General features: G+C 32.0%; 1 protein-coding gene across 12 annotated transcripts in view; it reads right to left on the bottom strand.

Moving 5' to 3' along the window:
• Dmd (dystrophin) overlaps positions 1 to 18,290 on the bottom strand; it is a 2,168,746-nt gene that overhangs the window by 1,265,137 nt on the left and 885,319 nt on the right. For all 12 annotated transcript variants that reach the window (XM_074062730.1, XM_074062731.1, XM_074062740.1 and 9 more), the window contains 3 exons: positions 9,404 to 9,514; positions 8,837 to 9,010; positions 3,247 to 3,402 (listed from right to left, as the gene is read on the bottom strand). In XM_074062730.1, coding sequence (XP_073918831.1) covers positions 3,247 to 3,402; positions 8,837 to 9,010; positions 9,404 to 9,514 — 441 coding nt within the window. The remainder of the gene's footprint in view (positions 1 to 3,246; positions 3,403 to 8,836; positions 9,011 to 9,403; positions 9,515 to 18,290) is intronic.

Genomic DNA, 18,290 nt, shown 5'->3' with positions numbered 1-18,290 from the left:
TCCTTCCTTTGTGTTCATTATTTCCCTTCAGAGTTGACTCAGGAAATCTATGCCTGAAGGTATATGACAAAAGTTTTACTCGAATTCATTTTACTACTTTACTAGTAAAGAAAACTTCAGAAGATCTTGCTAAGAGATCTGAAATGTAGATTTTAAATTAATCTCAACATAAGGAAATTATTTAAAACAATAATAACAACAATGCACACACATAGTTGAACATAATGTCCTATACATAAAAGCTAGAAGTGACTACGTACACAAGTATATATAGATACACACAAGTGAATCTGCAGCTAAAAATCCCACCATAAGCATGAGAAAACACCAAAAGTGCATATAAAGAATTTAAAATGCTGCAAGCAAAAAAAAAACACCCCAAGACCCTAATAAAACTTCCAAATATTCAATAAAATTCATCAGTTTCTTTAAGAGAAATGTACATACATTCAGAAAATGTTTAGATGCTGAGGTTGCAAATTCAATTTGTTTAACAGATTTTCCCTTCTACTTTTCCTTTAAGGGAACTAAGACCATCTGCCCTTTTGACTACAAGGATTCTATTTGTATGTGGGCGGAAAAAAAAAAAAACTTATGCTGTGTTTCTATGCAGTTATTTTTTTTTATGCACTACTGGTAGAAAAGGATTTTAGATTCAATATTTCAAAAAATTCTATCTTCCCAGAGCTAATGCATTATTGATTTTTATTTATTTTATTTTGTTTATATCCAGCTAAGTAGGTTTTGAAAAGACAGAAGACACTGCCACCTTAAGGAAATTTGAGTTTTATACTTTGTATGTGTATTTCTGTGTATGTGTGTGAGGGGGGTACATTTAATAGAGTGCAACTCGCAGTAAAATGTTTCAACAGTCATTGTTCCATGAATACTAATAATTGTATTTTGGGGATGCTATGCATACTGCTATGTTTACCTTTATAAAAATCAAAGCACAGAGAGAGAGAGAAGAGGAATTGTAGACATTACTATTTCAAGATGTAGATATGAGAAACTACTCTATTTTTATCCATTGAACAATTAAGGTAAGTCATTGACATTTTTAAGAAATAACAAAGTTGCACATTGTAAAAATGTGCTATGGACTGAATTATTCTCCCTAAAATTCCTATATTAAAACCCTAACTCCTACCTAATGTGATTGTATTTTCAGTCACTGTATCTAGTTTTTAGGAAGTTGTTAAGGTTAAGTGTGGTCATAAGTGTGAGACGTGTTTAATAGAGTTAACTCATTCCACTTATTTAGTGTAATGGAGTTAGCGTGCCACAAATTACTTTTTCATATGACCCAAGCCTTGCATAACATACCACACTTGGCCAATAGGATAGTATGGATAAATAATTAAGTTTTGTAGTTCTATAATTATTCTTCATTGTTAAACTGATCAGAATCTAATTTGATAGGACTGTGGCCTTATAAGAGGGAGAAAGAGAGTGATCTATTTCTTTCCACCAGGGAAGACACAATGAAAAAGTAACAATCTGCAAGCCAGGAAAAGAGTCCTCTTCAGGAGCACAATGCACATTGATTCTTGGAATGCCACACTATAGGACTTTAATAAGTTCTTGTTGTTTAGCTACCCAGTGTAGTCTTAGTTGATCACTACAAAAAAGTAACACATTTAATTGAGGTAAGTACAACCATGTAAATTCTGAAGATGATTACAATAGAAGCATTCATCTTTTATAATAAATAATGTAATAAAATATCCTTTGTTGCCTTTGCTTTTATTAAGTGAAATCACTGTTGAAGATGGCTGAAGGTCAACAAACAACTTTTTCTTAGTCAAGGAATATATGACTTACAGTATAAAATGGCATTAATGTATAATTCCTTAATCATTAATTCTTCTAAAGTAACATTTACTTCAAATAATATTGTACCATATGTTTTTTGCTGTTCATCATTCCATTAAAGCATGATTTCTTAGCACTTCTTTCATTTGCTTTAACAAGATTACTAAATGCCAAGTGGTTAAAATAAACATAAGCTCTCAAATACGTACTTTCAGAGATAAACAGGGCTTTGCATCATTATAAGCATCATTAAATTCTTAATAATAATCAACTGAGGGTCCTAATACTCTTTGAATGTCATTTTTATGGTTTTAAATTCTAAGTGACTTATTCTGTTATTTTATATCAAGTTTACTCTTGTAAAGGCAAAGATTTTGTATAAATACTGTACAGCCAAGAAAAGGCCCTAGACAAGAATGCATATTTGAAAAAGTAAAATTAGAAAATCACCTTTCCCCCACATATTTCACTTAACAGATATTAATCCACCTTTAATTTTAGTGTAAGATATGTTGGTCAAATTATAATATGTTTAGAATAAAGAGTACAGATGTCCAGAATTGATTAAGTCATATCAGGTAAAAATGACTATAAAAGTAGAGGGAAAAAGCATTGTGACATAATTCTTGGCAAAGATTTTTTTGACTATGATCCCAAATGCACAGACAACAATAACAAAAGCAAACAAATGGGTTTATACCACATTAAAGAGCTTTTGTGCAGCAAAAGAAGCAATCAACATAATAAAGAAACAACTTATTGTCAGAATTTTAAACCATCAAAGCTCCAAACCTATATTGAATACTTGAATTGAGGGAAGTGAGGTAAGTATTCTAGACATCCCACAGCTTTGGAAAGTAGAGGTGAAAATGTGGGAATATCTTTAACAGTGAGATGGAGTTGGTCATGAGACTCTGATTAGTTTAGGAATGAAGAATAATCATGAAACTACAGAATTTAATTATCTATCCATACTATCCTATTAGCCAAGTGTGTATTAGGCAAGGCTTGGGTCATATGAAAAAATAATTTCTGTGTCACATTAACTCCATTACACTAAATAATCTCTATATAGAATGAGTTAACTCTATTAAACAAGATGCAAATAGGTAAGATCGCTTATAATATTTACCAGTCATCAGATCATCATAACTTGATTTACACTATGAAGAGAAGGCAAATTAAGAACAAGGAGACTCTTTTAGAACTAACGGGCCAAGAAAAACCTCCCCAAGTTTTACATGTTTTTTTATTTATACTGATGATCAGAGCTTTGATTATTGTTCTTAATATGAAATGCACATGGAAATATGTATCATGTATAGATAATATATGCATGTGAAGAAGAGGGAGAGAATGACAAGAGACTACATGCTTTATAGATTATAAGGAAAATGACAAGTAGTGCTTGTAGTCTCAACACACACGCACCTTTGCACCTAATTCATTATAATGCAATTTCAATGCTGTTACTCTTTCATCAAGTTCTTTGGGGTTTTCCGTCTGCTTTTTCTGTACAATTTGACGTCCAGTTTTTATCACCATCTCCACTTCAGACTTCACTTCACTCAGACTTTTATACAGATTCTAAGGCAAAATACAAAACAAAACATAATAACCAATATATGTTAATAACCAATAGTGTTAAATTAATTTTTGCTATTATTAAGTTTAAAAATAGGGAGAATATCACCTTAATTTCTATTTCATGTTTATAGTTTTAATGGAATAGCATTTTGTAGCTGTCATGATATACAGTTTTTGTATTTTCTGTTGATTTAATTCTATTTATGATGATATACAGAAAAATATGCATAATTTTCAGTTATTATATAGAGTACATCATAAATAATTATTTCTTCAATCCAAGTACCTAAAGATCATTTGTAAACATTACATGATTTCTATTTTAAGTGTTAGAGTTATATAATTATCACCACAACTTTGGGTGAATTAATTCATTCAATCACCAGAAATTTATTGAGTGCATACAGTGCCCCAGACAGTATTCAAGTCACTTAGGGAATCAATGGTGGACAAGTCAGATATGTTCACTGCTGTTTTTAGAATGATTATATTTCAGTAGGTAGGGTAAAACAATAAATTTACAGATCATAGTTTCTATATATATATTATATCATTTAAAGAAGGAAAGTAATTTTAAACATTTTAACTAGATTATATTAGTTTATTTTCTTGATTTCTTTTTTTTTGGTAGTATTGGCATTTGAATTCAGGGCTTTGTGCTTATTAGGCAAGTACTCTACCACTTGAGCCACACTCCAGCTTAATTTATCTTCTGATAATAATAAAAAATAAATATGTTATTTAAAACTCACATGTATATCACAATTACAAAGCACACACCTATTGCTTTACAAGAGTAGGTTGCTATACCAAAGCCTCGTGAGGTAAGTATCATAATATTGGATGACAGCTCTACTTGCCACCATCCCAACAATTGGTGTCATAATTTTGCTTTGCAATTATTTTCCTCTAGACATATATATGTATGCATTCATGTATGTACATATGTATATACATGTACACATGTATATGTGTATATATGTAAAAATATATAGACATAATAGTTTACATTATACATTGCTGCTTTAGTTTGTTTAGTGCTGTATCTGAGCAATAATAAGTTTTATTAGTACTAAGAAATAATATTGCTAGAAGTTGATTATCTTTGAAATTAGAAGTAAAGTTGGGTTTTTTTCTCTTCAGGTTAAAATCAATGTCTATAACTAAACACTCTCTAAAGTCTGATCAATTCTATAGCAAGGTAGCAGGTTATAAAATCAACATAGAAAAATCATTAGCATTTCTATACACTAATAATGAACAAACTGAGAAAGAATATATGAAAACAATTCCATTCACAACAGCCTCAAAAAAAATCAAATACCTAGGTGTAAACCTAACATAAGATGTGAAAGACCTCTACAAGGAAAACTTAAAGTTCTGAAGAAAGAGATTGAGGAAGACTAAAGAAAGTGGAGAGATCTCCCATGCTCATGGATTGGTAGAATCAACATAGTAAAAATGTCTATACTCCCAAAAGTAATCTACATGTTTAATGCAATTCCCATCAAAATTCCAATGACATTCATTAAAGAGATTGAAAAATCTACTGTTAAATTTATATGGAAACACAAGAGGCCATGAATAGCCAAGGCAATACTCAGTCAAAAGAACAATGCAGGAGGTATCACAATACCTGACTTCAAACTATATTACAAAACAATAACAATAAAAACAGCATGGTACTGGCACAAAAACAGAAATGAAGACCAGTGGAACAGAATAGAGGACCCAGATATGAAGCCACACAACTATAACCAACTTGTCTTTGACAAAGGCGCTAAAAATACAAGATAGAGAAAAGACAGGCTCTTCAACAAAAACTGCTGGGAAAACTGGTTAGCAGTCTGCAAAAAACTGAAACTAGATCCATGTATATCACCCTATACCAAGATTAACTCAAAATGGATCAAGGATCTTAATATCAGACCCCAAACTCTAAAGTTGGTACAGGAAAGAGTAGGAAATACTCTGGAATTAGTAGGTATAGGCAAGAACTTTCTCAATGGAACCCCAGCATCTCAGCAACTAAAAGATAACATAGATAAATGGGACTTCATAAAACTAAAAAGCTTCTGCTCAACAAAAGAAATGGTCTCTAAACTGAAGAGACCACCCACAGAGTGGGAGAAAATATTTGCCAGCTACACATCAGACAAAGGACTGATAATCAGAATATATAGGGAACTTAAGAAACTAAATTCTCCCAAAATTAATGAACCAATAAAGAAATGGGCAAGTAAACTAAACAGAACTTCCTCAAAAGAAGAAATTCAAATGGCCAAAAAACACATGAAAAAATGCTTACCATCCCTAGCAATAAAGGAAATGCAAATTAAAACCACACTAAGATTCCATCTCATCCCTGTTAGAATAGCTATCATTAGCAACACCACGAACAACAGGTCTTGGTAGGATGTGGGGAAAAAGGAACCCTCTTACACTGCTGGTGGGAATGTAAACTAGTACAACCACTCTGGAAAAAAATTTGGAGGCTACTTAAAATTCTGAACATTGATCTACCATATGATCCAGCAATACCATTCTTGGGGATATACCCAAAAGAATGTGACACAGGTTACTCCAGAGGCACCTGCATACCCATGTTTATTGCAGCACTATTCACAATAGCCAAGTTAAGGAAACAGCCAAGATGCCCCACCACTGACGAATGGATTAAGAAAATGGTATTTATACACAATGGAATTTTATGCAGCCATGAAGAACAATGAAATGTTATAATTTGCAGGTAAATGGATGGAATTGGAGAACACCATTCTGAGTGAGGTTAGCCTGACCCAAAAGGCCAAAAATCATATGTTGATCACATGATAAAGTGAGAGCACACAAGGGAGGTATGAGGATAGGTAAGACACCTAAAAAACTAGATAGCATTTGTTGCCCTCAACGCAGAGAAACTAAAGCAGATACTTTAAAGCAACAGAGGCCAATAGGAGAAGGGGAACAGGAACTAGAGAAAAGGTTAGTTCAAGAAGAATTAACTTAGAAGGTAACACACATGCATAGGAAATCGATGTGAGTGAACTCCCTGTATAGCTATCCTTATCTCAACTAGCAAAAACCCTTGGTCCTTCCTATTATTGCTTATACACTCTCTTCCACAAAATTAGAGATAAGGGCAAAATAGTTTCTTCCGGGTAGTGAGGGGTGAGGGGGGTAAGGGAGGGAGCGGGGGGGGGGGCGAGTAAGGGAAGGGGCGGGCAGAAGGGGGGAGAAAGGACCCAGACATTGTACGCACATATGAATAAAGTAAAAATTTTTAAAAAGGGGGTACATACATAATCTATATTAACATCAGTGATGACTGATGTTAATATTTCCTTACTAATAATTTTGAGTTCTATATGAGCTTTCCAGATAAGTTTTCTTTTTATTTTACCTCACCTGGAAACATTGGCATCATCCATTGTTATGCTGGGAATCAACTATGTGACTTTCAGATGATTTACTCTTTAAAATTAAATAAATATTGCTGATTTATCTCCAAGATGAAAATACATTCATAATATGTTAGCCATTACCATCATTTTATTTTGTAGGAAAATAAAATATTTATAACTAAGGAAGGGAAATATTCCTTCTATTTGTGTTTAAGTTACTAAGACCTATCATTTTATTAGACAATATTCTTTTAATGCAATGCCATGATTATGGTATATATCATGAAGCATCTTATGAAATAGAAAATATAAAAGTTGTAAACAAAAGATTCTAGGCCCAGTATGTTGGCACATGACTGTAATACCAGTTACTTGGGAAGAATTGGCAGAAGGATCATGAGTTTAAGGCCTACCTGGGAAAAGTTTGCAGACCTTATCTCAAAAACAAAAAGCACAAACAAAAAGGCTGGAGACGTGTCTCAGTTGGTAGAGTGCCTGGCCTGCATAACTAAAAAGAGGCCCTGGGTTAAATTCCCAGTGCCTCAAAAGAAAAGTCTGTGTGGAAAGACTCGGAAAAAGTGGTCCTAATATTTAAACCAGAACCAGAAACAAATTGAACCAGTGTTTTAAGAGGTTTCTTTTGTAATGGTGTAGGTAGGGTTATTTTCAGCTCATATTTATTAACAGATATTTTTTGAAGTAATATTAGACACCAGTTCCTAGAAGAAAATAAAACCTCTCACTTTGCAAATATTACTCATGATGATTGTATACTTGAATCATTTTTGCTTTTAATTCTTTTTGCAATATTTTAGATATGTTCCCATGTATTCCTATCCTTACTTATCTAATATCAGCTAATTACTGTTTATCATTATATTTAAATTTTCTTTATTTGGACTGTGATATAAAATGCAGCTTAAATGATTCATAAATGTTAAATTAAATAATTTCATATTTTTCACAAATAAGTTTGTACATTTCTTTTAAAGTGCTTGCTCTAAAAATAATTTTGTCATTCATTATGACATGACTGAAATGTATGTAATGGGCTGGGTCTCCTTTTCTTTTATATCATGGAGCTAATGCAGAAACAATACTTCAAACATAAAGCACTTAATAGATAATTTTTTCCTTTAGCAATAAGAATATTCAGTGCTCTCATTTTATGTGACTTTACTCCTGATGCACCCAGTATAGAAAGATCTATCATAGTATTTATATTATTGCAGGAGTTACCTTCACATTTTAGCTCTATGTTTTCAGGGGGATCCCCTGACTTGATGAATTCTAAGAACAGAAACATGTGACACAGCTCAATATTCCAAATGCTAATGAAGATTTATGCTGTAGCTTAGTTGCATCTGTTGGTGTGGACTTGTGGCATTTCAGTATATATTTAGCATTGATATTTAATGGAAACATGTTAGGATTTGGAGTAAGAGTGAATGGAATGAACGTGTCTTACCCTTCATAGTCATTTGTCTTTCATTTCTCAGGTAGCTTTGAGAATTAGAGATGACTTTTTTACGTTGCTTAACTTACTGGGCATCCATTATTTCTGGAATGGTTATTATTATTGCAACCACTGCTGTGGTTACTATTTCTGACCTAATATATTACCTTTCTGGATTTTCATTAAAAATATATTCAAAGTACCATGCAATAAAGCAAAAGAACTGGAGCCATGGCTCCAGTGGTAGAGTGCTTGTCTAGCAAGCACATGACCCTAAGCTCAATCCCCCGTCCTCCCCAAACAAAAAGAATTAAGCAAAAGAGACTGCTTTTATATTCTGCATAGTCATTAGGATTGTTGATTCAAAAAGGACACAGAGTACTCACTAAGTGGCTACTCTTTCAGTAAATTTCCAATGTCTGAATATATGTGCAACTTTTGTTCTTAATCTTAAAACTGTATTGAATAGTTTTTACAGTTATCAAAATTCATTTTTCTATTATAAAAGAGAATCATTAATTAATTTTTAATAAGGAAAGTTGAGGGGAGCTGGCCACTTCTCATCAGAAATACGTACCACACAATGATTTAACTGTGATTGTACTACTTCCTGTTCAACACTCTTTGTTTCCAAAGAAGGCAAGTGCATCTTCACTTCATCTAAAATCATCTTACTTTCCTCTAGACGCTGCTCAAAATTGGCTGGTTTCTGGAATAATCGAAATTTCATGGAGACATCTTGCAATTTTTTCTATAAAGAGAATGTAAAGAGGTAGCAATGTAATTTTGAGTTCTGTAAAATAATCAGTCACATTTTTCTTAATGGATTTTCCTTTATTTCTGAAGTTACACAGAAATAAAAATAAAGTAACATTTGTTTCAATCACCCAACACAAAAATACATACAAGGAGAGAAAAATTCAATAACTTTTCTTAATCTTATACTAAACGAATTGTAATATATTACATTATTTTCTCTCAAAATGTACAATACAAAAGGCTCATATTTATAACCATCATATTGTAGTTTTCAAATAATGCCATTCATCTCAATTTTGCTAATAATCAAATTGTCTCATTTAGACTAGACTATGTTTTAATGTGTGAATAAAACTACCTTCTTAGTTTGTGTAATAAAATATACCTGTGTAGCATCAATTTGGGATAGAAGTCTCTGGGCAGCATCCTTTCCCTCGTTGTGTTTCTTCATTTCTTCCAAACTGATCTCATGACTTGTCAAATCAGATTGGATCTTCTGTTGGGAGGACAACATTATTAGTCAGCATACTCTGCAAGTTATTGCAAAGGACAACTATCTCACTTTCCATGAAAATGCAATTCAGAAACTCTCCTAAACCATTACTAACAACATAGCCTCCTTTTACAGGCTCTGCCTGGAAGTGGGGGTGGAGGTGGAGGATTGGAGTAGGGGAGGAGGTGGTACAAACAATGTACACACATGTAAGTAAATGTAGAAATGATAAAATAAAAGGGGAAAAAGATATTTTTTCATAAATTATCAAAAGTGAGATTATTTCTTTCTCCTCATTGAGATTATTACAAAAAGATGCTCATTTTGTGTCAATGATAATAAATATTTCAGGTATCATTTTCTTTCAAAGGAAATTTCTATTTATATTTCATATTTAGAATTGGTGCTGGTATATCCTTAAAGTTATACTTGAACTCAACAAAAAATAAGATGTTAACCTTTATAAATTAATTGTGACAGGGAAACAATATAATGCAAATGTTGCATATGAATAATATGTGGTGTTTGTGTGGGATATTTCTGTTAAACTTCAAGGAAACTATAGATCTTTCTCAATGGCATTGCATTTTTGTCTGATTATATATATATATACATATAGGCAGTACTGAAGATTCAATTCAGAGCCTTGCACTTGCAAGACAGGCACTCTACCACTTGAGCCATACTCCCATCCCTTTTTGCTTTAAGTATTTTTCAGGTAGGGTTTCATGTTTTTTTGCTGGGGCCAGCCTGGAAGGCAATCCTCCTAATTATGCCTCATACATAGTTTGGCCAACCCATGGCTTGTTGGTTGAGATAGGCTTTCATTAACTTTTTGTCTTGGCTGGCCTGGAATGACAATCCTCCTGATCTCTGCCCCTTAAGTAGCTGGGATTTCAGGTAAGGAGCCACTGTGCCCAGGTGTCTATAGATTTTCATATGCCCACATGAAAATATCATAATAACTATAAGTTAATAATCTTACATCCTAAGAAACTCCTGCAGCACTTAGCTCATATTAATGAGATAATTCTCATTACTCAGCCCAGGGCCATATTACTTTGTGATAGCTCGTAAGTAACAGTGATGTCATTTTCTAGTAATTTGTACCAGAAATGAATCCAAATGGTGCAAATTAATTGATTGTAATATGCAACATACAAGTTATTTTATATGATATTTTATGACCATTTTGGTAAAAGTTAACAGTTTTTCTTCTTTAATTTATTTATAAGAACCTGACAATAACTGAATTGTAAGTTAGAATAATTTGATCACCAGCTGATTTTTTGGTGGAACTGACTGCCAAAAAGTGTTAATGTATTATTTTGGTAACTGTACACTACATATTTGATACATATCTGTAACTGGCTCACAAATTCATAAGTCAAACAAAGTCATACTATTGAATAAAATTTGATCAAAAAGGTTGTTATTAAATATAGAAAAAATATGAATATTTTGTATTAATTTAAAATTCAAAAATTATTATTTACAGGAGCCATTAAGAATCAAGCAGACAAGCTGGGCATCATAGCTTATGCCTATTATTGTAGCTACTCAGGAGGCAGAGATGTATAATCTGGTGAAATTTTTAAGACATTTGCATAGGACTGTGAGAGGTATTTGAAGGGATACACAATAAAAAAATGGAATCTCATTCCAGGCTATGGGAACCACACAGCAAAGATTGAGTTGGGGTCATGTGCAGTGTGTATGGTTACTTTTATGGAAGTAACCCAACCAACACAACAATAAAAAAACCTACCAAAAAAACCCCACTAAATGTGGATTGAGTAAGAATTACTATTTAGAGGAGGAAGCCATTAATTCCCAAGTTTCAGGGCCCCTCGCTTGCAAGAGACCATTCTATAAGCAAGAGGTAAATATTATACCAGTTTTTCTTAAAGATTGAACCTCAGAATTCTAGATGCTTGGCATTACAAAACAAAGCAAGTACACCTTAGTGGTTAATTGAGTCACAGGAATTCTGATGATAAATTCCACAATTTTTCAAATGAGACATACTATTTTCATGATTCATAAACAATAGGAATAATACAAACTTACCAACACATGATGAAAAACTTAACTTTTATCTACCACTAGGAGATGTGAAGGATCAAGAAATATGTGAGGGGGAGGTGGGACAATTTGAATAGAGTGGAAAGTATTTCAGAGAACTTGAAATGTTCATATTTATATAAAGTAGTTAGGTAGACTATTGACCAAATTAGTTTCTATATTCTTAGAAAGGTCATCACCATTAAAATGGAAATAAAATAATGGCTGAACATCATATAAAAGTGAGGGTTTATACTTTATCTGCATTTCTAGAAAATTTATATGGCATAGTACTGTCCAACATGATTAGAGACCAAATTTTCATTATGAGTTAAGCAGATCATACATAAGAACAGCTCAGTGGCTAAATATATTGAAGAAATTAAAGATAAACATGTTTTTACATTTTACTTAAGATCATTTATGTATTAATAAATGTATATTTCAAAGAGTGAAACAGTACTTTATTCTAATTATGCTTTGGCTTTTTTAAAGATTATTATTACACAAATGGTTTGGGAAAATCTATTAAATGTACTCTGTATGTTCATTAACAATTTTATGCATTATTAAAGTTATAAGGTAATCATATATTTCCAATTGATTCAACTTTAGAAAAGTTGTGAGACATGCAACATATTTATATTAATCTAGCACCTTTTAAAATTAATTACACAACATTTATTAATTTTTAGTTTGTACTTAGTATACCATTTGCCACTTACTTTCCTCAACCTCAAAGTATTATTCTGGGACTACATAAAATAATGCTCATCACTTGAAGGCAGATTTATTGTGAAAAGATATGTAAACTGTTTAGATGACAGAATATTATGGCAACTTCCAATCAAAAACAAAATCTTTTATTCAAAAACCTGTCTAATAAAGAAAAAGATAACTAGTACACCATTACTTTTAGCATTAGCAGATGATGAAAGAAAATAGTATTTTAGAATAAAACACTAGGAACAAAACATTTAATTCAAATAAATTTATTTTCATATTTACCTATTAAAGTCATAAATTTTCCGATGGATTTGTTTTAATCTAATAAAAACATCTACTCAGATATGGATGTTAAGCATTTGAAGAAAACAGACAAACAAACCACTGATCTTGTGAAACTATCAACCTGACTACATATAAAATCAGTAAATTCCACCATAAACATAGTGAAAGGAAGTAGACATCTGCGGTTCCTTATATATTAGACTCCTTTGGAGTTGTGAATCTACTAGACTTTTTTTCCTGTAAAAGTGAAGTAATATAAATAAAGTATATCATTATGCCAGTATAAAAACTAAAAGATATTTGAAAATATACTTATTATTCTCATAATTAAAACTAGTCAAAGTATGAAAGAAATAACATTTGCAGTGGAAATAACCATTTCCATTAAAGATGGTAAAGGGCAAAATCATAAAACAAAAAGAGCAATCAAACATTAATGATATTTGAATATAGCACTTTACAATTAACTGAACTGAGAACAGGCTTTTCATGCTTTACCTCATCAGACCATTCCCATATATCAAATTAATGACAGAAAATGGCAAGCAAAATTAAGCTGTTGCTTTCTGAAGTATTTAATGGAATAAAGGACACTATGTCAAATAATTATTGGCACTTTAGTAGTGTCAAAGAAAGAAAATGATACTATGGAAAACAACAGAAAATATTTAAGAAAGAAAAATATTAAAAGATACCATGTTGAGATCGCTGATTATTAATGGAGAAGTAAAACAGTCAGCAATTCTAAAACAGCAATTTTGAAATTGCATCTTCTAGAAGAGCAAACATTCACTTATAACACAAACATACAAAATAAAAGGAAAAATGTACTAATGGAATTTGGATGAGGTATACTTTACAAACTTTGGAACAAGCAAAAATATAATTACTATCATGGACAAATAAAGTTGAAAAGTTTCAAATTATACTTTATAATAATTTAATATGTTCAAGAAAGAAGAAACTCATACAGATTTTTACTATGGTTTGTATGAAAAATGCAAAGCTCATTAGACAAGTTAGAAAGAGTATTTCCTAGAAATTAAATTTTGGATCCCTTACATGCATTTTCAATTATGCCCCCATTTTAACCACCGACTTTAGCCATTAATCTGGTAAAGTATTCTCTTTAAACACCAATAACTGATTTATGAGCCTTAGGAAGTAGTAATTATCAAATAAATTACATGGATGCTTTGAAAACATTAAAACATTCACATGGAGTGATCCTTGAAAAATACGTAATTCATGGAAAGGCTGGACTATATACCTCTTGTTAATCATTCCTTTGCATGTGAAAAATCCTTTTTGTACTCTGATAATATTTTGGAAGTGTTTCTGAAGCTCAAAACTTTTGGCAATGTCATAATGCTGTATAAGAAATTGTCATGATTCCATTAAGCTCTATTATAGAAAATGGTTTTCAACTTGGTTTACTAGCAACTAATTAATATTCATCTTTCTTCTCTTATGATGTCTTATGAGTAACAAAGGACATTGTCCATTTAAAAAAAATTTACATTACCAATTATATTTGGTAACTAAAACCTCATGAAATTCAATGAATTTGCTAAATACTTATTGAGCATCTGCTATGTGGCTCTGCTGTCTTGAGCATTAGTAGGAGGGAATGGGGTAGACAAAGAAAAAACAACAAAACAAAGACAAACAAGTCTCAGATAATAAGTAAATGCTAAAAAGAAAATAAGATGAACTGTCCTATTTGTGTGACCAGCATTATCTGACTGATCATTTGGCATTAATAACTTTTTTTGTGAGAATAAATGTGCACTTATATGAGAAAATCAGGAACTATGTTGAATAAAAATTGCCACAAAATATTTAGAGTACTGCTTAGCCTTCTCTGTGACTATCGTATGATGTTACTAGTTTGTTTGATCTTTGTATTTATTTTTCATAAAATATGATAATTTCATTTCAGACTTACTATGCATACTTCTGAGTTTACAATATGAAAAACACATATTTCATTATACTTTCTGTGAGGACATAATACTGCACAATTTCTGATGATGTGAAGCATGATTCTAATCTTTTATGTCTCCTGCAATTCTTGCTTGTGATTATTTCCCACACAAATCAGAATGTACAAATAAAAAATAACAGCCATTCTAAACTGGCAAGTAATCAGTTGTACATAATAACTAATACATGGATAGCATTGTGTTATAGCTACAGTGGATGGCATGTTAAAAACAGATTTAAAATTAGCTACACTGGCTTTGCCATATCTACTTTGCTGGATCAGAACGAAATAAATTTATGCTATACGGTTTAACACTGAACTCAAGTTTCTGGACTAGTTCCTCAATTTTTTCTTTGGTTAAATTATTTAATCCTCACATAAATCCCTTATTTTGTTTATGCTGTTTAATTTGTAAATCAGCGGGGTAAATTATAAAGTTAGACTATTCCAAGTCCTTTGGCAATCAAATGTACCTATATATATTATAAAAGTCTGTTTTATTCCCTAATGAAATAATAACCTCAATATGATAGAACAAAATCTGCATTTTGGTCTTTATTTTTCAAAACACTGATTTTGATAGTTTATCATCTTTACATTTAAATAAAACCAAGAATATTCAACGTGAGTTAAATGATTAGTTTCTTCAAAACACAAAGGAAGACCTCAATTATGAATTTGACTGAAGTGCAGTTAATGTAATTAGCTTAAATTAAAGCTTCTTTTGGTATAAAAGAAGATTTTCTTTTCTATTTACTGATAGTAAATTTTGGCCACATTGTTAACGGGAAGAAAAGAAAAAAGTTTATTTTGAAGTGTCTTCATAATTTTAAGAATTATAAACATGTAAATAGCTATTCAAGGATGGGTAACAGTGGCTCTTAAAATGACTCAGAGTTATTCCTACCAGGTGACATATTAATATATGTGGAATTAGAGAAAATAGATATAAGAAAAACAAGTTGATTTCAGCCTCAAACATCCATGCTGAAAATTATATTGGTCTAAACTAATTCGTATGTGCAGCAGTTCTCAGTTAAATTTTCTACCTTAACTTTTTTCTCATAAGAGTGAAGAGACAATCAAAATAGGAGAGAAATTTACCTGTAGTTTAATTGTTACTCTGACGCTATCCCATAGAAATCTTGCCACAGACTTACATAGAAATCATTTTATAAAGAATGTTTTTATAAAGTTCTTTTGGGACTGGTTGGAGTGTGATATGACAAAAAGACTGGAGAGTCTGGAAGCTATTTGTCTGACAGAAACTAATATCCAGAGTATCTACAGAGCTCAAAAATTAAAAGTCAAAAAGCAAATAATCCAATTGATAAATGGCAAAAGAATTGAATAGTTTTCAAAAGAACAATTAGCCAATAAACACGTTCAACATCTTTAGTCATAGAGAGATTTCAAATCAAAATGACACTGAATTTCTACTTCAACCCACTCACAATGCTCATCATCAAGAACACAAATAATTACAGATTCTAGTGAGGATGAGGTGAAAATAAATCTTTATTCACTGCTGGTGGGAATGTAAACTAGTCCAGACATTGTGGAAACCAGTAAGTAAGTTCTTCAAGAAACTAAAAATAGAACTATTATATGATCCTGCTATACCACTCCTGTGTATATACTACAAAGAATATAAATTAGCAAAAAATAGAGATACCTGCACACCCATGCTTACTACAGTGCTACTAACAATAGCCAAGCTATAGAATCAGCCAAGGTGCCCAAAAGATGAATGGATAAAAAGTCTGTATACACTGTAGCGCTATTCACAATAGCCAAGTTATGGAAACAACCAAGATGCCCCACTATTGATGAATGTATCAAGAAAATGTGGTACTTGTACACAATAGAATTTTACTCAGCAATGAAGAAGAATGAAATCTTATCATTTGCAGGTAAATGGATGGAACCGGAGAACATCATTCTGAGCAAGGTCAGCCAGGCTCACAAGACCAAAAATCATATGCTTTCCCTCATATGTGGACTTTAGATCTAGTGCAAATGCAGCAATGTTGTTGGACTTGGATCACAGGAAAAGGGGAAAGCACATACAGGAGATATAGGAATAGGTAGAAAACCCAAAACTTGAAAGCGTTTGATGTCCCCACTCCAGAGGAACTAATACAGAAACCTTAAAGCGACAGAGGTTATCATGAGAAGGGGATCAGTAACCAGTGTAAAGATCAGTTAGAGATGAATTAACATGGGTCATAACACATGTGTACACGAAAGCAGTGCTAGGAATATTTCTGTATAGCTATCCTCAACTCAACTAGCAAAAATGCTTTGTCTTCCTTATTAGGCTTGTGTCTTTTCTTCAAGAAAATTAGTGACAAAGACAGAACAGGACCTGCCTGGAACTGAGGAGGAGAGTGGGGGAGAAGGAGGAGGAGGGGGCAGGGGGGAGAGATGACCCAAACAATGTATGCACATGTGAATAAATGAGTAATTTTTAAAAAGTCTGTATACAAATTTCTTTTTGTACATATGCACAATGGACAATTATTTACTAAAGAAGAATAAAGTGTCATTTGCAGGAAAATAGATAGAACTAGAGATCATCATGTTAAACAAAATAAGTCAGACTCAGAAAAACAAATATCTCATATTTCCTCTAGTTCCATAAATACAAACAGATAGATAGACATAAGCATAAATGAGGACTATTTGGGGTGAAGAACCAGGTAGAGGGAGCCAGGGAGACAAGGGTAGGTGATAGGACATTGAATAAGGTTAAAATACATTGGTGCATGTGTGAAATTGTCATAAAGAAATCCATTATTTTGTACAATATAAAAAGACTGGAATGTTTACCAATAATTATAGTAAAGAAATATCCAAATGTATTCTTAACCTTAGCTATATTAAAATAACTGAGTTTCTAAAAATTCTGAATACGGATATTCATTTCTTTATCAATAAAATCTAAACTTCTTCTTAACCTTAGCTACATTGGAATAACTGGGGGGGGGGGGGTGGGATTCTAAACACTGTGATGACTGATTCCCTCCAGATTCTCATTTGATTGGTCTGAAGCACAGCTTGGGTACTTGGATCATTGCTACCAGAACTTATTTGTCAAAACTAAGATCTGTGCTTTACTATACTGTTGTGGAAAGCTAAGGCACAAAAGTTAAATTCATGCCATGTGTTTCTACATACTTAATAAAAATTGGTGATTTCATTTTATAAATTATTTTAAGAAAACACTCATAGGTTTTTATATTTTATATCATGGTATTTTCATGACAGTTCTTACATTTTTTGTTTCTACATTTAGAAGATATATTTCTATCTTTAGATGTGCTTTCCCCTTTTTCTTGATTCTGTTTGAATTAGTAAGTTACATGTTAACTTTGTACTTTCATAAAATTCTTTTTTTTCTTTTATTCATATATGCATACAATGTTTGGGTCATTTCTTCTCCCTTCTCCCACCCCCTCCCTTACTGAAGTGGGCTGGCACAGTGCTGTTGACGCTGCAATTGTACCATTTAAGATGGTGGTTGAGTTAAGTGCTACTCTGGAATAAACCACTCATAAGTCAAACTATGCTCTGCTAATCTTGCAGTATGTACATTTATTGTCTAAATGACTATGATTTACTCTTGTAAACTTATATTACTATTTTTAAAAAGGATTTTTTCTGTACAAGTCAGAATAAGAGGGTACAATTTTCTAAAATCATGCCAGATAACTT

The sequence above is a fragment of the Castor canadensis genome, chromosome X (assembly GCF_047511655.1).
Source record: "Castor canadensis chromosome X, mCasCan1.hap1v2, whole genome shotgun sequence".
Lineage (NCBI taxonomy): Eukaryota > Metazoa > Chordata > Mammalia > Rodentia > Castoridae > Castor > Castor canadensis.
This window is presented reverse-complemented; position numbering and strand designations above follow the sequence as displayed.